The sequence below is a fragment of the Callionymus lyra genome, chromosome 12 (assembly GCF_982586985.1).
Source record: "Callionymus lyra chromosome 12, fCalLyr1.hap1.1, whole genome shotgun sequence".
Taxonomy (NCBI): domain Eukaryota; kingdom Metazoa; phylum Chordata; class Actinopteri; order Syngnathiformes; family Callionymidae; genus Callionymus; species Callionymus lyra.
Window position 1 is genome coordinate 2,762,897 of NC_141829.1, and position 23,337 is coordinate 2,786,233.

The 23,337-nt window shown below is 42.0% G+C and overlaps 2 protein-coding genes across 3 annotated transcripts in view; one reads left to right on the top strand and one right to left on the bottom strand.

The window, feature by feature from the left end:
* Nucleotides 1-13,634, bottom strand: part of septin10 (septin 10) — a 14,907-nt gene extending 1,273 nt beyond the window's left edge. The window contains exons 1-9 of one of the 2 annotated variants that reach the window (XM_087804089.1): nt 13,498-13,634; nt 12,763-12,877; nt 11,832-12,027; nt 11,589-11,775; nt 7,856-8,017; nt 7,692-7,788; nt 5,480-5,648; nt 5,294-5,426; nt 5,056-5,234 (exon numbers count right to left, since the gene is read on the bottom strand). In XM_087804089.1, the coding sequence (XP_087660215.1) occupies nt 5,056-5,234; nt 5,294-5,426; nt 5,480-5,648; nt 7,692-7,788; nt 7,856-8,017; nt 11,589-11,775; nt 11,832-12,027; nt 12,763-12,877; nt 13,498-13,527 (1,268 nt within the window). In that variant the 5' untranslated portion in view covers nt 13,528-13,634. Of the gene's footprint in view, nt 1-5,051; nt 5,235-5,293; nt 5,427-5,479; nt 5,649-7,691; nt 7,789-7,855; nt 8,018-11,588; nt 11,776-11,831; nt 12,028-12,762; nt 12,878-13,497 lie in introns of those variants that run through there. The other variant, XM_087804090.1, reaches the window with a different exon arrangement.
* A 635-nt stretch (nt 13,635-14,269) lies between these two features.
* sowahca (sosondowah ankyrin repeat domain family Ca) lies at nt 14,270-19,390 on the top strand. Its single transcript, XM_087804543.1, has 4 exons — nt 14,270-14,504; nt 16,087-16,436; nt 17,017-17,406; nt 18,963-19,390. The coding sequence occupies exons 1-4, from the start codon at nt 14,270-14,272 to the stop codon at nt 19,386-19,388; spliced, it is 1,401 nt and encodes a 466-aa protein (XP_087660669.1). The 3' UTR covers nt 19,389-19,390.
* Nucleotides 19,391-23,337: the final 3,947 nt, after the last annotated feature.

Genomic DNA, 23,337 nt, shown 5'->3' on the forward strand with positions numbered 1-23,337 from the left:
CGACACACTCTCGTGGTCACACCGACACACTCTCGTGGTCACACTGACACACTCTCGTGGTCACACCGACACCGACACACTCTCGTGGTCACACCGACACCGACACACTATCGTGGTCACACCGACACACTCTCGTGGTCACACCGACACAGACACACTCTCGTGGTCACACCGACACACTCTCATGGTCACACCGACACAGACACACTCTCGTGGTCACACCGACACAGACACACTCTCGTGGTCACACCGACACACTCTCGTGGTCACACCGACACAGACACACTCTCGTGGTCACACCGACACACTCTCGTGGTCACACCGACACAGACACACTCTCGTGGTCACACTGACACAGACACACTCTCGTGGTCACACCGACACACTCTCGTGGTCACACCGACACAGACACTCTCTCGTGGTCACACTGACACAGACACACTCTTGTGGTCACACTGACACACTCTCGTGGTCACACCGACACACCCTCATGGTCACACCGACACACTCTTGTGGTCACACTGACACTGACACACTCTTGTGGTCACACTCTCGTGGTCACACCGACACACTCTTGTGGTCACACTGACACTCTCTCGTGGTCACACTGACACACTCTCGTGGTCACACCGACACACTCTCGTGGTCACACCGACACACTCTCGTGGTCACACCGACACAGACACACTCTCGTGGTCACACCGACACACCCTCGTGGTCACACTGACACACTCTCTTGGTCACACTGACACACTCTCGTGGTCACACCGACACAGACACACTCTCGTGGTCACACCGACACACTCTCGTGGTCACACTGACACCGACACACTCTCGTGGTCACGCCGACACACTCTCATGGGCACACCGACACAGACACACTCTCGTGGTCACACCGACACAGACACACTCTCGTGGTCACACCGACACACTCTCGTGGTCACACCGACACAGACACACTCTCGTGGTCACACTGACACAGACACTCTCTCGTGGTCACACTGACACAGACACTCTCGTGGTCACACCGACACAGACACTCTCTCGTGGTCACACTGACACAGACACACTCTCGTGGTCACACCGACACAGACACACTCTCGTGGTCACACTGACACACTCTCGTGGTCACACTGACACACTCTCGTGGTCACACCGACACAGACACACTCTCGTGGTCACACCGACACACTCTCGTGGTCACACCGACACAGACACACTCTCGTGGTCACACCGACACACTCTCGTGGTCACACCGACACAGACACACTCTCATGGTCACACCGACACACTCTCGTGGTCACACCGACACAGACACACTCTCGTGGTCACACTGACACACTCTCGTGGTCACACCGACACAGACACACTCTCGTGGTCACACTGACACACTCTCGTGGTCACACCGACACACTCTCGTGGTCACACCGACACACTCTCGTGGTCACACCGACACCGACACACTCTCGTGGTCACACCGACACACTCTCGTGGTCACACCGACACCGACACACTCTCGTGGTCACACCGACACACTCTCGTGGTCACACCGACACAGACACACTCTCGTGGTCACACCGACACACTCTCATGGTCACACCGACACAGACACACTCTCGTGGTCACACCGACACAGACACACTCTCGTGGTCACACCGACACAGACACACTCTCGTGGTCACACCGACACACTCTCGTGGTCACACAGACACATTCTCGTGGTCACACCGACACACTCTCGTGGTCACACAGACACACTCTCGTGGTCACACCGACACAGACACACTCTCGTAGTCACACCGACACACTCTCGTGGTCACACCGACACTCTCTCGTGGTCACACTGACACAGACACACTCTCGTGGTCACACCGACACAGACACTCTCTCGTGGTCACACTGACACAGACACACTCTCGTGGTCACACCGACACACTCTCGTGGTCACACAGACACATTCTCGTGGTCACACCGACACACTCTCGTGGTCACACAGACACACTCTCGTGGTCACACCGACACACTCTCGTGGTCACACCGACACACTCTCGTGGTCACACCGACACACTCTCGTGGTCACACCGACACCGACACACTCTCGTGGTCACACCGACACACTCTCGTGGTCACACCGACACCGACACACTCTCGTGGTCACACCGACACCGACACACTCTCGTGGTCACACCGACACACTCTCGTGGTCACACCGACACAGACACACTCTCGTGGTCACACCGACACACTCTCATGGTCACACCGACACAGACACACTCTCGTGGTCACACCGACACAGACACACTCTCGTGGTCACACCGACACAGACACACTCTCGTGGTCACACCGACACACTCTCGTGGTCACACCGACACAGACACACTTTCGTGGTCACACTGACACAGACACTCTCTCGTGGTCACACCGACACAGACACACTCTCGTGGTCACACCGACACACTCTCGTGGTCACACCGACACAGACACACTCTCGTGGTCACACTGACACAGACACACTCTCGTGGTCACACCGACACAGACACTCTCTCGTGGTCACACCGACACAGACACACTCTCATGGTCACACTGACACTGACACACTCTTGTGGTCACACTCTTGTGGTCACACTGACACACTCTCGTGGTCACACCGACACACCCTCATGGTCACACCGACACACTCTTGTGGTCACACTGACACTGACACACTCTTGTGGTCACACTCTTGTGGTCACACTCTCGTGGTCACACCGACACACTCTTGTGGTCACACTGACACTCTCTCGTGGTCACACTGACACACTCTCGTGGTCACACCGACACACTCTCGTGGTCACACCGACACACTCTCGTGGTCACACCGACACAGACACACTCTCGTGGTCACACCGACACACCCTCGTGGTCACACTGACACACTCTCTTGGTCACACTGACACACTCTCGTGGTCACACCGACACAGACACACTCTCGTGGTCACACCGACACACTCTCGTGGTCACACCGACACACTCTCGTGGTCACACTGACACCGACACACTCTCGTGGTCACACCGACACAGACACACTCTCGTGGTCACACCGACACAGACACACTCTCGTGGTCACACCGACACACTCTCATGGGCACACCGACACAGACACACTCTCGTGGTCACACCGACACAGACACACTCTCGTGGTCACACCGACACACTCTCGTGGTCACACCGACACAGACACACTCTCGTGGTCACACTGACACAGACACTCTCTCGTGGTCACACTGACACAGACACTCTCGTGGTCACACCGACACAGACACTCTCTCGTGGTCACACTGACACAGACACACTCTCGTGGTCACACCGACACAGACACACTCTCGTGGTCACACTGACACACTCTCGTGGTCACACTGACACACTCTCGTGGTCACACCGACACAGACACACTCTCGTGGTCACACCGACACACTCTCGTGGTCACACCGACACAGACACACTCTCATGGTCACACCGACACACTCTCGTGGTCACACCGACACACTCTCGTGGTCACACCGACACACTCTCGTGGTCACACCGACACACTCTCGTGGTCACACCGACACCGACACACTCTCGTGGTCACACCGACACACTCTCGTGGTCACACCGACACCGACACACTCTCGTGGTCACACCGACACACTCTCGTGGTCACACCGACACAGACACACTCTCGTGGTCACACCGACACACTCTCATGGTCACACCGACACAGACACACTCTCGTGGTCACACCGACACAGACACACTCTCGTGGTCACACCGACACAGACACACTCTCGTAGTCACACCGACACACTCTCGTGGTCACACCGACACAGACACTCTCTCGTGGTCACACTGACACAGACACACTCTCGTGGTCACACCGACACAGACACTCTCTCGTGGTCACACTGACACAGACACACTCTCGTGGTCACACCGACACAGACACACTCTCGTGGTCACACTGACACACTCTCGTGGTCACACCGACACAGACACACTCTCGTGGTCACACCGACACACTCTCGTGGTCACACCGACACAGACACACTCTCATGGTCACACCGACACACTCTCGTGGTCACACCGACACACTCTCGTGGTCACACCGACACACTCTCGTGGTCACACCGACACACTCTCGTGGTCAAACCGACACACTCTCGTGGTCACACCGACACCGACACACTCTCGTGGTCACACCGACACACTCTCGTGGTCACACTCGCGTGGTCACACCGACACACTCTCGTGGTCACACCGACACATTCTCGTGGTCACACTGACACTGACACACTCTCGTGGTCACACTGACACCGACACACTCTCGTGGTCACACCGACACACTCTCGTGGTCACACCGACACACTCTCGTGGTCACACCGACACACTCTCGTGGTCACACCGACACACTCTCGTGGTCACACCGACACACTCTCGTGGTCACACCGACACACTCTCGTGGTCACACCGACACACTCTCGTGGTCACACCGACACACTCTCGTGGTCACACCGACACACTCTCGTGGTCACACCGACACACCCTCGTGGTCACACCGACGCACCCTCGTGGTCACACCGACGCACTCTCGTGGTCACACCGACGCACTCTCGTGGTCACACCGACGCACTCTCGTGGTCACACCGACGCACTCTCGTGGTCACACCGACGCACTCTCGTGGTCACACCGACGCACTCTCGTGGTCACACCGACGCACTCTCGTGGTCACACCGACGCACTCTCGTGGTCACACCGACGCACTCTCGTGGTCACACCGACACACTCTCGTGGTCACACCGACACACTCTCGTGGTCACACCGACGCACTCTCGTGGTCACACCGACGCACTCTCGTGGTCACACCGACGCACTCTCGTGGTCACACCGACGCACTCTCGTGGTCACACCGACGCACTCTCGTGGTCACACCGACGCACTCTCGTGGTCACACCGACACACTCTCGTGGTCACACCGACACACTCTCGTGGTCACACTGACACACTCTCGTGGTCACACCGACACACTCTCGACTCACTTCTTGCGGTCCTTGTCCTTCTTGCCGTTGGCCGTCATACTCTGCGCCTGCAGCAGGTGAGCGGCTGCTTGTCTCTTGCTGAAGGAACTCTGGTCGTCGTCCAACATGCGCCTCTTCTCCTCCAGCGCTGACTTCTCGTCGGCATGGAGACGCTTGAGCTGCTCGAAGCGGATCTGAAGCTGCGAAGGAGACCAGGATCTCAGAGACGACGAGACGAGCGTCGACGAGACCTCCTTACCTCTCTCTCCGCCTCCTTCAGCTCGGACTCCTTCTCCTTCACCCTCTGCACGAACATCTGCCTCATCTCGTCCTCGCGTCTCTGCAGCTCCACCAGGAACTCTTGCCTCTTGGCCTCGTACGTCTGCTGCAGACTGAACACCAGGTGAGGCCCGGGGATGGAACTCGAGGCTCGGCGGCGACTCACCTGACGGGCTTGCACTCGGGGTCCGTGTCCTTGAAGCCCATCTCCTCCAGCTTGCAGCGCCGGTACAGCTCGTAGTGGCGCGAGTGCGTCTGCTCCCTCAGGTCCTCCATGTTGACGCAGATCAACATCTCGCGCAGCTTCACGAAGTCACAGTGGTTCTCGTTCTCCACTGGGATCGGCAACACAATCACTCACACGCGTGTCCCACAATGCAACGCTTCAGGCTGTTTTACACCTCAATAAATGAATCCTTCACAAATATTATGACTTTTACTCCAAGTTACCTCCAAAACTATCAGATAGAAAATACTGTGGATAAAATAAATATTGCTGGTGTTACGTTCAATAAACACCTGCATTAGAAGTCATCTGTTAAATATCAATTATTTAAATTGACAACTATATTTTAACTTGTAAACTCAACAAGTGAGGCGTCGTCTTCTCAACAATCCTCTCAATAACAGTGACTACAACAGCTCCTGTGATGCTTTGCCGCCCAGTCAACCAATCACAGCCGTCGTTGACTTTTGCCATAGCAAAATAGAATTTAAATACAGTATTGTATGAGTCGTCACTCAATAGAGCAGTGTGTAGAAAGGCATCATGGGAGTTCAGTGTTTTGTGGTTGTGTCAATCTTCAGTTAAATCACACGATCGAACAAAGATACGTTGATATTCAAGAAACATGACATATTCCAATGTGTAGTTCAAAGAAATCTATGGAACAGCGAGACCACAGAAGGTGAACCATGACATGTCTAAGGACCAAAACACATCCATCAGTGACCATGAGATCCTGAACCTTCACCTCAACAATCATCACTAAACACAGTCAGTGTTTATTGGTTTTTTTACCATTATTAAATTAAATAGATTGTTATTTAATTCTCCCCCTCTAATCACTCTGATGAAATGACAGAGAAGATGAAAGCTCTAGACCAGGGGTTCCGGTCAGCGGGTCATTAGGTACTGGGCTTCAGAGAAAGGATAAAACATTTGCATAATTTCTTTTTTAAATTGTCCAAGTGGCGATGTTTTATTTTGAAAATGTAAGGATGCAACTTCCTGTTCTGTTTCTGGCGTGATGTTACGAGAACGCTGTTAATAAAGTTGTGAAACAGTTGATAGTGGCTTCATGTGTTTTGTTATTATATTGAACATACAATAAACAGTTTTACGCCAGTCATATTATTACCATTTTCCAGCTCGCTATTTTGGACCCGACACTTCCTACGTGACGTCACACATTGCAAACGCTAACGTCTTGAAAAAAATGTTTTGATGAGTGAAAATAACTTCAATTGTGCGATTTAAAGACACTAACATATTTCACATTTACCGTATTCTCCGGACTATAAGTGTCTCCGGAGCACAAGTCGCCATAAAATGCATAATAAAGAAGGAAAAACATATATAAGTCGCACTGGAGTATAAGTCGCATTTTTTGGGGGAAATTGATTTGATAAAATCCAAGAACAGACATGTGATCTTGAAAGACAATTTAAAATAAAACTAGAGGCAACAACAGAATAATGTTACGTTACATGAAGTGAGAACCTGGTATGTTAACATAACATATGAAGAGTTATTCAGAGAACTATAGCATCAATAACTAACAAGTTTACCAAACCATCCGTGTAACTCCAAATAACTCTTCATCCTCGTGTCACTTTTAAACAACTAACTAACTCCGGAGGTAGAAGATGCTTCCTCTTCTACGTGGAAATGATCAACACAGGCCTAGAGCGCCCTCTTGTGGTTTAGTGTGAAAATAACATGTGAAATGATATACCGCTAATAATGTGTTCATAATTTCACACATAAGTTGCTCCAGAGTATAAGTCACCCCCCGGACAAACTATGAAAAAAACTGACACTTATAGTCCAGAAAATACGTTATATTGAATGCTTTACATGTTTTTCTACTCATGAAAAAGCTTTTGAAGAGACGTTAGCGTTTGTGACATCATCACACAGGAAGTGCCCGGACTGAAATGGTACTTGCACCGGTCCGCCAAATCTTGTCGGACATTAAACCGGTCCGTGTTGCAACAAAGGTTGGGGACCCCTGCTCTAGACTGGTCCACGTAGAACCAAACCGTGACCGCCATAAAGACCTGACTGAGCCTGATCAAGAGCGATGGTTTTGATTGGTCCACGTGAAGCGTGACATTGACTCGTCTCTATAACGGTCTGGAAGATCTTCACCAACCTTGGACGACGCCCCACGGATACTGACGAGCCTTCACCATCTTGTTGCCCACGCTGACCTCCTCGGTGCTGCCCACCACGGCGAAGGGCAGGTGACCCTGTGAGGAACCGTCGGACCCATCATGCACTGCAGCAGATCCAACAGTAAAGGATGGTTTCTCTCACGTTCATGGTGGTGTTGACCTTGGCGACGGTCTCGTCGTCCAGGGGGAACTGGTAGATCTGCACGCCATTGCTGACCAGCTCGCTCATGATCTTGATCTTGAACTTGTTGAGCTCGCTCTTACTGATGGTGTCGGCCTTGGCGATGACCGGGATGATGTTGACCTGCAGGTCCATGAATGGAGGGTTAATGATGTCACTGTGATGCAGTGAAGTCTTTCTCGGAGACGTTAACATTCCTAACACAACTTCTAGCTTCACATTCCTGTCTCTTCGTTGAGCCAAAGAACACACACACACACACACACAGACACACACACACACACACACACACAGACACACACACAAATATATCTTCACTTTAAAGAGACTTTTAGAAAAAAAACATCTACATTCAACAAACGTCTCTTTCTCCGTCTGTACAGTCACACAAAAGACCGCTCGAGTGTGCGCTTGTGTGTCTCTCTCTGTCTCTGTGTGTGTCTCTGTGTGCATGTGTGTGCCCCTCTGTCTATGTGTTCGAGTATGTGCATTTGTGTGTGTGTGTCTCTCTGTCCATGTGTGCGTGTGTGTCTCTGTCTATGTGTGTGAGTGTGTCTCTGTCTATGTGTGTGAGTGTGTCTCTGTCTATGTGTGTGTGTGTCTCTGTCTATGTGTGTGAGTGTGTCTCTGTCTATGTGTTTGTGTGTGTCTCTGTCTATGTGTGTGCGTCTCTGTCTATGTGTTTGTGTGTGTCTCTGTCTATGTGTGTGAGTGTGTCTCTGTCTATGTGTTTGTGTGTGTCTCTGTCTATGTGTGTGAGTGTATCTGTGTGTGTGTGTGTGTGCGTATCTGTGTGTATCTATGTGTGCGTTTGTGTGTGTGTGTGTGTGTGTTTGTGTATCTGTCTATGTGTGTGTGCGTATCTGTGTGTGTGTGTGTGTGTGTGCGTATCTGTGTGTGTCTATGTGTGCGTTTGTGTGTGTGTGTGTGTGTTTGTGTATCTGTCAATGTGTGTGTGCGTATCTGTGTGTGTCTATGTGTGCGTTTGTGTGTGAGAGGCGATTACAACATTCCACTGCCTTTCTGCTCTTTTCACACGCAAATCCGGGGTTACTGACACTCTGCGGCGCAGCAATCACACAACCACACAAGAAACACAAGAGGCTACACACAGACAGCATGGGAAAGTTTGTGACCACAAGCGGAGAGATGGAGAGATTGAGAGGTTCGAGGGAGAACAGCAGCAACGAGCCAGGAAGGGAGAGAGATCAGGTCCATGGGAACTTCTGAGTTGCTTTAGTGTTGTTTAGTTTCAAACAAATGGAGGATTGTGCGACATAATTACACTATAAACACACAACATCATTTTATCATCAATGTTACTAGTAAAGACAACATCAAACTACAACTCCCACAATGCACCGGACGTTTAAAAAACAATAATTTTAAAAGGATAAGAAAAATGTTCCGGATATTAGAGCCGTGTATTATCAATTATGTGTTGATAGTATCATGATACTAGGACATGATATATAGTGATATATAGTGAGAGTGTAGTAACAAGTATATATGTGTAGTATCGTCCAGTACTTGACTCTGGTGTTGTGATAGTGTAGTAACAAGTATATATGTGTAGTATTGTCCAGTACTTGACTCTGGTGTTGTGATAGTGTAGTAACAAGTATATATGTGTAGTATTGTCCAGTACTTGACTCTGGTGTTGTGATAGTGTAGTAACAAGTATATATGTGTAGTATTGTCCAGTACTTGACTCTGGTGTTGTGATAGTGTAGTAACAAGTATATATGTGTAGTATTGTCCAGTACTTGACTCTGGTGTTGTGATAGTGTAGTAACAAGTATATATGTGTAGTATTGTCCAGTACTTGACTCTGGTGTTGTGATAGTGTAGTAACAAGTATATATGTGTAGTATTGTCCAGTACTTGACTCTGGTGTTGTAGTATTTACAGACCACATGACTCTTAACGAAGTCGTAACTTTTTTCATTTGTTTTCAAACCTAAATATGTCCAAACATCAGCTTTAAAAGCTGCTGTATCCTCTCGTCCTCAGTCATAATCAGGCTAAGACTGGATTTCATTCTTCCTTTTTTTTTTTTTTTTTTTAAATTGTGCACAAGTTAATTTTATTTTATACACACTCTTTAAATATAAATCATAAAATAACTATGATAAAAAATAATATATAATAAAACATTGCCATCTTTAATTGTGTCAATATTTTCTTAAACTGCTGTGACGCAAAATTCTGATTTGGGCTCAATTTTGCTGAAGCAGTTCAAGGACGAAGTGATCAGAGAAGAATTCAGGTCAAACATCTATTGATTTTGAAGTACTTTGTTGGTTCAGATGATGTAAACACAAAAACTAAACATAAGGTGAAACTTTCATAAAAAAACATCAATTCCTCTTTATTTCGTAAACCATAAAACTAACACTTCTTATTTATCAACATACACTTCATAAAGTGGCTGGAAGTATCTCACCTCAAACTACTACTGTAAGTACCTTAGTGTAGATAAAAACACATTTTTTAAAGCTTGTATGAACATCTATATTGAAGTCACCATTGAAACGAGTCACAACATTCATCACTTTAAGCCACACGTGTCGAAACTTTAGGCCCAGAAGCTAAACTCGTCCTCAGAGAACTTTCAATATTTGGCTCAGAATCAAGTCCAGCACTCATTGAAAGTGCAGCAAACAGCAGGTCACCTCTTATGTGGGTCATGACCTTGATGTGGAGTTCATGCCCGGAGAAACATAGTGGAGATTTGAATGACAACATATAACCTTAACTTCTAAACACTGAACCTTTGATGTTGTCGATGAGTTTGTTGCAAACGTCAAATGGAACCAAAAATATATTTCTTTATCAAATATATTATTGTTTATTTTTCTCTCCACAGCTCTTCAGTCATAAAGACTGTGATAACAACATTGGATTTTGATGTAAATATATATTTAAAAATATATATTTTCTTACAATATAGGTAGGTAGGTTGAACTTTATTTATCCCCAGCAGGTCTCCTTCAGGAAATTGTTTTTTTTTCCAATTATCAACAGCAAATACAGCATTTTTTCATAAAAAATAAATAAAAATAAAATAAGAACAAGAACAAAGAGAAATAAAGAGAAAGAACGAGATGATACAATCTAAGTCTAAAGATATATAATCTTTATTATTATTATTATTATTATTATTATATTATAAGATATATATATATTTTGAAAATATCATTTATTTGTGCTTTTATCTATTTTCCTCCCCCATCATATTTATGAATAATATATTATTATAAATTATGTTTCATTAATAATGTGTGTGAGTGTGTATTTTAACTTTATTTGGATTTTATTCGTTTATTTTCCTATTAAAAAAAGGGATTGAAAATATATTTTCTCACTTTATATTTAAGCGACATAATCTATTGAAAATTATATTAATGTACTTTACTTTGACTTATCGTTAAATTTAGTTTTTCCATGTGCACCTTTGTTTTGTATAAATCATTCCTAAATACAATAATAATAATCGTAACAATAATCTTCAATCATAATCAAAACAAATTGTTTCTGTCTCAGAAAATTGTTGTTTTAGTTTATCTCTAGTGATTCTTCACTTTAAACAATTGTTTTTTTAAACATGTTGTTTAAGCTGAAGGAGTTTCTAAGTTCATTAATAATGATGCATGTGAAGTAAAATAACTGTGATCATGATCAACTGTGTTACCTTGCTGTCCAGCTTCTTCATGGTGACCAGGTCCAGAGACTTGAGAGAGTGTCCTGAGGGCGAGATGAAGTAAAGGCAGGCGTGGACTCGCGAGTCGTGGTAGTTGTGGAGCGAGCGCTTGATCTTCAGCTCCTCCTGCAGGTAACTCTCGAACTGCCGGTCGATGTAGTCGACCACAGGCTGGTAGCTGAGAGGAGAACGACATGTCATGACAGGGACCAGAACATCTGTCCAGACGCTCACCTCTCCTGCTTGTTCATCTGGTCTCCGAAGCCCACGGTGTTGACCACGGTGAGGCGCAGTCTCACGTTACTCTCCTGCAGGTCGTAGGTTTGCGCTCGCAGCTTGACCTGAGGCTCGAAGTGCGATGACTCGAAGTTCTCAAAGTTGGTGTTGAACAGAGTGTCCATGAGGGTCGACTTGCCGATACCTGTCTCACCTGCCGGTGAGGAGACAAACACAGGAAGACGGTTCAAGGCTGTGGATCAGTAGATAGAACTTTATCGAACCCTTGGAAAATTCAGAGGGAAATTAGGGAAAAATATAAAAATTGTTTGTAAGGACAACGTTCCTTCTCTTGAAAAATTAAAATCAAAATTAAAATGTACGTGTGTGAATGGTTGTCTGTCTCTGTGTGTCCTGTGACAGACTGCCATCCTGTCCAGGGTGTCCCCTGCCTCTCGCCCAATGAAACTGGGATAGGATTCAGTCTCCCCGCGACCCCCATAAGGGGTAAAGCGATAGAAAATGAATAAATGTTTAAATGTCTCCATTGTATATTTATTAAGATTTAATTCAGGAACTTAAAAATCAGAGCAGCGGCCAAAGTTTTCTACAGAGCCTTTGATCTGAATCCATTCATTTACAATGTTTATATCATCTTTAAACACGTCTAACATTGAGGAATAGAGTAACTTGAGTCAGTGATGTTAACATAGGATTGTTTTGTCAGGACAGAATAAAAAATGAAACAACACACAACATAAGAACAACAGAACCAAGACAGACATTCTACGGCACCTATAAACGTTTGTTCCTTTTTGATTTAAATTAAATGAATCGTTATTTCTTTGTGAGCAAATAAGTGCTCATGGTTTGGTCCAATTCATATTGAATTCAGCAGAGCTTGTTTGATTTTACAATCCGTGTTTAAGGAAGTGTTGCCTCCACGTACCGATGCACAGAATGTTAAAGCAGAATCCCTGGCAGATGGATTTGTTGACGAGTTGGTCTGGAAGACTGTCGAAGCCCACGTGACCCGCCAGACCCAGAGGCCGGACTCCCTGGTCCTGAAAACAAACATACATGAATGAACTACTTGAAAGGACGGAAAAAACTTTCCAGACAAACTGCCAGAAAACTTCAGGACAGACTCACACAACAGTGAAACCTTAAAGAAAACACATATTTACAAACTGTGTTGTAACTTTTAAACCTCAGATCTTTTAATTCAATGAGTTTCTTTTCTCTTTAACTTGAAGTTGTAACTTGGAATCCAGATGTTTGGGTTTAAGTAAAGCTCGTTAAATTCCAAACTATGTTTGTAGAGCATCTCAAGTTACAAGGCTGTCGCACAACAGACAATAAAAACATTTCAAAAACGCTGTTTTTTCTTAAAATTATTGTTTTTCTGTCGAAACTAACATCACCTGTAATTTGTTTCTTAAGCTTGATCACTGAACCTTTACAAATACACTTTTTCAGGTTGAAACTCAAGTTCCTTAACAAAAGAACTACGAGTCAAACTGGGAAATAAACGTGTGTCGTTCAGAACTGAGCAACTTTTAAACTTTAAGCCTTTAAACAACTTTAATAAAGTTCGGTGTTCAAGCTAGCAGATGCTAACACGTTAGCCTCGGACACTCCCTGTCATTGTCACCATTCCTCGGAGAAGAAAATAAATACCAACCGGCTGTCGAGCCACATCAGACGAAGCCATAGTTTCAGTTGTTAATGTGAATTCCGAGAGAATCGGTGTAAAAATGAATCAAGAAAGTGTTTTAAAAAGAAGCTTCTTCAGGAGCTTCTGACCGCGTCTACAACTGGACAGACTGGATCACTCGACGCGGGTTGAACAGAGGTGTATATGTTTCTGTAATGTGACGTTTTTCTTTCTTCGAACTGATTAATCCTAATTTAATCGATGTTGAAAACATGTTTTATGAAATTAATTATCAACAATTGCTCCAGCATATGGTGTAATATAAGAATAAGCGGCATGAATCCCCCACTCTCTCTGTGGTGGTATGGTCCAAGTTAATTTTCCAGTTGCCTTCACTGACAATGAGGACGGTAGGGAAAAAATCAAATATTTCAGATCAGTCTGATAAAACCATTTTAATCTTCAAGATGCATATTATTTTTACTTTTTTATAGTATATACCGATATTTCGGTTAATTTTTCATCAGAACACCAAGATATATTTCGCATACGTTTTTTGTTACTTCAGTCACTGGACTTTTACGTGATGCGCCCCAACGCAGCATCCGTTCGAGAGCGCCCTCTATCGGCTGGACTCCAGCAGCGGTCAGCAGGAGGAGGAGGAGGAGAGGATGAGGATGAAGATGAAGATGATGATGATGATGTCAGAGACGAAGGCTTCGGTCAGCGACACCGAGCCGTGATGGCCTCGCAGCAGAACCTGGACCAGAACCTGGTCTAGACCCTCGGCGGGACCAGGATGATGGAGGCCGTGCAGGAGTTCCTGCGCCAGAGAGGAGGGAGGGTCCGACAGATGGACCTGATCGATCACTTCATGTCCGAGTCTGGGGGGCTCACGGGGGGCGAGGAGGGTCGGGCTCTGGTGAGGGGGGTCGTGGACGCCGCGGGGGTCGTGAAGGTGGAGGACGGCGTGAAGTACGTGTATCTGAGCCCAGAAGACGCGGAGACAACAGAGCAGCTGAACGGAGACGCAGGTGAGAACAACACCTGGACCTTCAGTGACGTCACGGCCAGGGATTCAGAGGTTATTGTGACGTCACGCGTGTGTGACTTGATGTGTGCAGCTCTAGTGACCCATTTTAAGAACATGTATCATGCAGCTCTTGTTCCTCTGGTTCAGAATAATGCTGGGTGTTAGTATTATGGGATGTTGATGTTTTCATTGCATTATTATTGATATTTTTCATCAGTTATTTGTGAATCTCACTATAAAATATTCAAGTAAAACATTCAATTATGACATTTCCGGACGTAGATCCTTGTTCTGACAAAAAATGTGTTTTTCAAATTAAAACATATAAAAGTGTAGATTTGCTTTGTTGACATTTTAAAATATATTATTAAATATTCTTCTAAAAAAAACTGTAAAACTGTAAAAACTGTAAATTCTGTGAACTGTAAAAGAAAAAAGAAAGAAACACCCCCAAAATGTATAATATTTATTAATAATGTATTATTATAAATTATGTATCATTAATAATGTGTGTGTATTTTATCTGTATTTTATTTGTTTATTTTCTTATTAAAAAAAGGGGATTGAAAATATATTTTCTCACTTTATATTAAAGCGACATAATCTATTGACAATTATATTAATGTACTTTACTTTTATTTATCGCTAGATTTAGTTTTTCCATGTGCACCTTTGTTTTTTATAAATCATTCCTAAATACAATAATAATAATCGTAACAATAATCTTCAATCATAACCAAAACAAATAGTTTCTGTCTCAAAAAAATGTTGTTTTAGTTTATCTCTAGTGATTCTTCACTTTTAACAATTGTTTTTTTAAACATGTTGTTTAAGCTGAAGGAGTTTATAAGATCATTAATAATGACATATTCGAAGTAAAATAAAGAAATAATGAAGAGATAGAGACACTTTAAATCAGATATTTAAAAATATATCATTAAATATTTGTCTAAAAAAACTGTAAAACTGTAAAAACTGTAAATTCTGTGAACTGTAAAAGAAAAAAGAAAGAAACACATAGTTTATAATGTTTGAAAATGTTCCTTCAGTTTCAGTTTCATTTTATTTATTTATTTATTTTAATTACTACAACCTCAGAAACATGATAACATGATAACATTAACTCTTCGACTTCCACTGTGTTTACGATCATTTTGTTTATTGTCCAAACCTTTATCAATTATGGTCACATGATGAAAGCGAGTGATGTATAGCTATATTCTTCAAGAAGCACTGAATCTATTTGTTTCAATCAATTAAATGTATTATTATTTTTATCTATTTTGGGGGAGATTTCAAACCATATTTTTATTTTAAAACAGTTGTTTTATGGTTTATATTCCAATAACTTTGGACAAGGTACAATAATTCTGTCTTTTACAATGAACACTTGTTTATTTTTGTGTTGAAAATAAACTTTTGGCCTCTAGATGGCAGCAGTCGTTCTCTGCAGCCAAAGAAAGATTGAAATACGGCGTGATATCTGAGGACGAGAGGATACAGTGGACTCTAGCATCGTTCAGAGTTGATGTTTAACTGTTTCATGAAACCTTAAATAAATGATTCTTATCTTCTTCTCTCAGTCGCCTCCAGCACGGAGGACAAAACGATGGCCAATGGAAACAAAGCTTCAGGCTCCGCCCACACCTCGGGCTCAGCTGCTGCTGCCCCCGGTGGCGCGGAGGTGAGGCTGCGGGACAGGAGGAGGCGAGAGTCGGCCCCCGTCATCGGACTCCACGACCCGGACCCTCCCACCGGCCTGGGCCAGCAGGTGAGAGCCGCCCGCCGGGTGTCCAGGGGCTCCCAGAGGGCCGTGCTGACCAGCTGCCTGTCCGAGGACAGCGCTCTGGAGGGTCTGGACGGGTTCGACGTCAACACGCCGAAGGGAAGTCGCAGGAACTTCATCGAGCTGATGATGAGCAGCTCTCCTCAGGTACTGGTCTCAGCGACTTTTGAATTTAATGTAACTCTTGTAACAATTTTATAAATGAAGGATTTAATGATTATTTTAATCATTACTTTATTGAAATTTTATTTTAATTTGTATGCATTGTTTTACACATAGAGTTTGATCATCTAATTCCAATAATTCAAAATAAAAAAAATAAATTCGTAGCCTTTTAAATTCAATCATATAAAATAAGTAAAATAATAAAATAATAGTTTAATATTGACAATAGAGCAAATTCAACCCCTTCAATATACACATGATTGTGTTCAATAAAAATAAATATATATTTCTCAAAGAAATTCAATTAAGAAAATGTATTTATGAATAATTGGAATATTGAAATATATGTGTAAAACAATGAATCAATTTTGAAATGATTTATATTTTACATTCAATTGTGAAAAAACAAATTCAACTTTCGATAAATAAATAAATAATTAAATTAATTAAAAAAAAATGATTGACTTAAAAAAAACAACAATAAAAGAAACACGAGTTAAAAGATGTAAAAGGTTCTGGTGTCACTGACTTCCACACAGACACTGACGTCGGTTCCGTTCAGGTCCGCAGGTCCATGATCCACCGCGGGACTCGCTACCGGGACTCCCTGCGGAGCGACGGCGACGCCTTCTCTCTCCTGTCGTCGACGGCGGACGACGACTGCGCCTCGGTGACCCTTGACCCGCTGGAGCACGAGTGGATGCTGTGCGCCTCGGACGGTCTGTGGGAGAGTCTGCAGCCCCTGCTGGCCGTGGAGCCGGGTCTGCTGGTCAAGAGGGACTTCGTGACCGGCTTCACGTGCCTGCACTGGGCGGCCAAGCAGGGCAACGCCCGCCTGCTGGCGCACCTGCTGGACTTCGCCAAGAACAACGGCGTGTGTGTGAACGTCAACGTGAGGTCCAGCGCTGGATACACACCTCTGCACCTGGCCGCCATGCATGGACACACACAGGTGAGTTGCACCTGAGTCATGTGATACACGTGAGTCACATGATACACCCCCAGTCTCTCCAGGCTCATAAATAATAAACGTGTCGTAACCAGATGAAATACAACGACATTAACTATTGATTTATTTTGATATTTTATTTATTTTACTGACAGATGGTCACATATAGAAGAACATCAGTGTCATTAGAATATTCTATTCATTTAAATTTTAAATGTTCACTTAAAAAATATATAAATGTTTATTTTATAAGTTTCTTTATTTAATACTTAATTAAAACCACAATAATAAATAAATGAAACAAATTAAATTATACAAAATAATAAATAAAATAATTATATATATTTAAAAAAAAAAATCATTTATTTATAATGAGTTTGTTTCTATTCTTCTACTGAAGGAGGAAATAGAATCAACCTATCAACGGCTCAGGAGCTGTACTTGGTCCTTTCATGTTTCTAGTTTTTATTTAGAATGTGTTGTTTTTTTCCAAAAAAGTTAAAGTTATGTTATTTACAAACAAAAACAAAGTTAAAGTTATGTTATTTACAAACAAAAACAAAGTTAAAGTTATGTTATTTACAAACAAAAACAAAGTTAAAGTGATGTTATTTACAAACAAAAACAAAGTTAAAGTGATGTTATTTACAAACAAAAACAAAGTTAAAGTGATGTTATTGACAAACAAAAACAAAGTTAAAGTGATGTTATTTACAAACAAAAACAAAGTTAAAGTTATGTTATTTACAAACAAAAACAAAGCTAAAGTTATGTTATTTACAAACAAAAACAAAGTTTAAGTTATGTTATTTACAAACAAAAACAAAGTTAAAGTGATGTTATTTACAAACAAAAACAAAGTTAAAGTTATGTTATTTACAAACAAAAACAAAGTTAAAGTTATGTTATTTACAAACAAAAACAAAGTTAAAGTTATGTTATTAACAAACAAAAACACAGTTAAAGTTATGTTATTTACAAACAAAAACAAAGTTAAAGTGATGTTATTTACAAACAAAAACAAAGTTAAAGTGATGTTATTTACAAACAAAAACAAAGCTAAAGTTATGTTATTTTCAAAGCCGTCATATAGTATTTAATTCTCCACAATCTGATTCATTACCTCATCAGTATCATCCTTCATTCATCAACTGCTACAAACCGGTACATGGTAACTATTGCCACGTTTAGCAAGTGCTCATGGGAAATGTAGTCTCCCGTCTAAACACTACCACTGGCGTCGCTCGATTGAGCTGCTTTAAATATAAATCATAAACTAGCTATGATAAAAAAAAAAAACGATTTGAATTGCGCTTGATTTTGAAGTATTTGGTTGGTTCCGATGATGTAACACAAAAAATGAAACATAAGGTGAACCCTTCAGTTGTATCCTCTCGTCCTCAGTCATGGCTGGGATATCACGCGTTTCTCATTCTTTAAACAGATTTTTTTACCCTGAACGATAACGTTGCCGACCTTCTACTCAAACTCTCTTGACCATCTGGACTACGATTCATGACAACGGTTGCAGGTTTGAATCCCTGCTCTGTGATTGACAGGTGGTCCGCGAGCTGCTGTCAGACTGGGATGCCGACCCTGAGGTCAGAGACTACAGCGGTCGACGGGCCATCCAGTATCTCCCGGCCCCGCTGGACCTGCAGGACAAGGTCACGTCTCCGGGGTCGGACCCCGAGGGCGGCCATGGCGGCGGCGGCGTGCGCGGCTGGCGACTCCCTAAAGTTCTGCAGGGGAACCTGAACCGCCTCCTGAACCCGCCCGCCGAGGCGAGCCAGGACTCCGCCGGGCGGGCCAAGGTTCAGAGGAAGTCGTCTCTGAGTCGACTCAACGCTCGCCTGCATCGAGGCCGACCCCGAGCTCAGATCATCCACAGCGCCTCCCTCAGGGACTGCGGGGAAGTGGCGAACGGAGAAGAACTTCCTGTCAGTCCGGTCAGAACTCGACCGCTTTCTAACCTGTTCGGATGAAGAGACGTTTATCACCGATATAAGCTGCAGACGACTGTTGTCGCACTATCTTCACTTCTTCAGGAACACATGAATCAGTTACACCTAATATTTCAAATTAAACTTATTGAAATGTTGTTTTTTTTAGCATTAAATATATTTTTCAATATGATTTAATTCAATAATATTTAATTAAAATTAAAAGTTGATTTTGTTTTTGTTTTTAATTATTGAATAGAAAAATTGAATAATGACTTTCAAAATGAATTCATTGTTTTTTACATCAAGATATTCTAATTCCAACAATTCCAAAAAATAAATGTTATAAATTAAATATTTTTATTTGTAGCCATTTTTTATATTGTATTTAAAAGGCTAAAATTTGAGAAAATGTAATTTTTAAAAATAAATGTATAAAAATAAACAATAATTTAAAAAACAAATTTCCTTAAAAAAAATGACATGTAATGGAATTTAATTATTTTTTAAATTAATGAATTGTTTTAAAAAACAATATTTCAATAAGAAAAACTTCAACATTTGACACGTTCAATACTGTGATGGCACTAATGTTCCTCCATACATCGCTCTTCAGTTATTTATATAGAGTCAGGAATTTATGGAGGTTCATCAGTGCCTTTTGACTATTCAGTACATTTACTCAAACGAAACTTATTGAAATGTTGTTTTTTTTAGCATTAAATATATTTTTCAATATGATTTAATTCAATAATATTTAATTTTAAAAGTTGATTTTGTTTTTGTTTTTAATTATTGAATAGAAAAATGTAATAATGACTTTCAAAATTAATTCATTGTTTTTTACATCAAAATATTCTAATTCCAACAATTCCAAAAAAGAAATGTTATAAATTCAATATTTTTATTTGTAGCCATTTTTATATTGTATTTAAATGGTTAAAATTTGCTTAAAAAAATGACATGTAATGGAATTTATTTATTTTTTAAATTAATGAATTGTTTTAAAAAACAATATTTCAATAAGAAAAATTTCAACATTTGACACGTTCAATACTGTGATGGCACTAATGTTCCTCCATACATCGCTCTTCAGTTATTTATATAGAGTCAGGAATTTATGGAGGTTCATCAGTGCCTTTTGACTATTCAGTACATTTACTCAAACGAAACTTATTGAAATGTTTTTTAAGCATTGAAAATGTTCGAGTCTTTAAAAATGTACTTTAAAAAAATGTATGTTACATTTAATTGAATTTAATTATGTAGGAAAATATTTCAATGCTTAAAAAACAATAAAACATTTCACAGTTTCAACGTCAGATACTGCGATGGCACTAATGTACCTCCATACAACAGTTATTTATAGCACGAGTCACAAATGGGACCAATTTGCTGTTTGAACATCTTTTTTTAGTCGCAGGGTTTTTTTTAAACTCTTGACACACAGTTTCAAGTCAGTTTTGATGAACATATTTGTAGCACAATTTTAACAACTTTGTCAGAATGTACTGAATAAATCAACTCTTTCAGGAGCCGTTTGACGCCAAAATGAAAGAGTTTTTAATCTGTGACGCACTTGACACTTTCAGTGAGGATGAGATTCTTTGTTTACGTCGGTGCTAAACTGCAGTTAGTTTGTGATGATGTTAAGTTTTATTCACTGTAACTAACGTACCTCCAATCATTCCACGCGTCGTCGTACAAGGTGTCGACGTAAATGTTGAGAACAAATGTGATCGAAATGATCTTGATTCTTGCTGTTCATAGTGAAATATTTTGTTTTTAATTCACTAAATATGGATCAAAGGTGAAGTTACTAAATTAAAATGATTTATGTTGAAAAAATGTGTTAAAAAAAGTGAAGAAATGAATGTAAAGGATTCGAAAAAAAAAGAAGTTTTTAAACACAAAACAAGTTTGTTGAAAATAAATGGCATGAAAAATATTAATTAAGATAAAATCAATGAAAACGAAAAAATCTTGTTTTGAATTTAACAATAAATAAATGTTTGTTTTTTTCTATGTTGATTTTCCAATAATTTCCAAATGAAAATATAGAATTTAAAGTATTTTTGTTTTAGTTTTTTCTCTATTGTGTCATTTATTTGTGAACGTTTGTCGATCATCAGCTCGTGTGTGAACTTGACGAGTGTGAAGGAGCAATAAAGTCGTTTCATGGCTCCAGTTATTCTGTGTTTATGTGTGTTTATGTGTGTTTAAGTGTGTGTAAGTGTGTTTCTGTGTGTGTCGTTCATCATGAGGTGATGGTTTCACTAATGAAGTTCTTCTCTCCTGCGCTGACACTAAGTGATTGTCCTCGACTGCTGAGGCTGAATAATTGATCATCTTGATCAATGGAACCTCCTCTTTTTTCTTCTTCTGCTTCTTCTTCTTCTTCTTCTTCTTCTTCTTCTTCTTCTTCTTCTTCGTCTTCTTCTTCTTCCAAAGAGGTCCTCTGATCGTCGGTGTGTCACCTGATTGGCTGAAAGTTTGATGCAGTATCTCTGTGCTCTGTTGCTTTTGTCTGGTGACCCATTGCACCAACATTTATATTGAATTAAAAATACTATGAAGTAAAATATGTTGCATTAATAACATTTAATTTTGAATTTTTGGAACAATAATATCTAAATCTATGTGTAAAAAATATTATATTAATAATGTTTTTAATTTAGTTATAAAAAACCCAAAATTTCCACCTTTCAATTAATACAGAAATAGTAATAAGATAAGATAATAGTAACTTATTGTGGCGTTTACATCAACTTAACCTAAAGAGTACATCAAATTTAAAATATAAAATTAAAACATCTCATTAAACATAAAAAGCATTTTTAGATTTAAAAAAAGGTTTTATTGAACAAAAAAGACAATTATTGAATTAAATTATAAAAAGAAATAACAACAATATTTCAGAATCATAAAAACTTTCATTGCTTTGTTGTAAACAGGGATGTGTCCTGGTGGAATTACATGATATAAAAATGAAATAATACGAATGAAATAAAAAGAGATTCATAAAATAAAACACGATAAATTAAAATTAAAATAAGACACATAAGCATATAATGGCAAATAATTAAAGAATTAATTAAAACTATATCAAATACATTAATGTTGATTAATTTAATTTAAATAAAATGATAGAAGTTTTAACCTTTGAATTGTTAAATTAAACTTCTGATCTCACTTACATACTTCAATACATGATCTTTTTTGTTTAAGACAATTTCAAGTCATAAGTAAATATAGTTTATATTCTAGTTTACATCTATAGTCCTGGAGGTAAAATCAAGAACAAACATCAGATCAAACTGTGAAGTCATCACTTCCATCGCCCGGATGTTGGACAAACAATAACAATGTTGATGTTAGATGTTGTGTCATGTCTCAGGTCAGGGGTCAGGGGTCAGCTCCTGCGGCTCCTGCGGCTCCTGCGGCTCCTGCGGCTCCTGCGGCTCCTGCGGCTCCTGCGGCTCCTGCGGCTCCTGCGGCTCCTGCGGCTCCTGAACCTCCTGCGGCTCCTGCGGCTCCTGCAGCCTCAGGCCTCCATCAGTGCAGTGACTGTTGATCGAAGCCGAGTCTGACCTACATGCACAGCGAGGGGACTAATGCCTATTATGTAAATTCCTCTGCCATCTTTTCAGGGAAAATGTGCCAACGTTCTCTGGGCTGATTCTCACGGGTCACGTCCTGATGTTTCCCCGAATCCACGCGCGGTCGCCACGGAGACGACGTCCGTCCAAACACCACCAGGAAACGCAACGAAAATGCAACGAACATTCGGTGAAGAGTTTACGACGTGTTGTGAGAGTCGATGACACTCGATTGTTGGACCAGGAGAAGGGTCAGTGACTTGTAGGGGGTCAGTGACTTGACCTGCAGGGGGGTCAGTAACTTGACCTGTAGGGGGTCAGTGACTTGACCTGCAGGGGGGTCAGTAACTTGACCTGTAAGGGGGTCAGTGACTTGACCTGCAGGGGGTCAG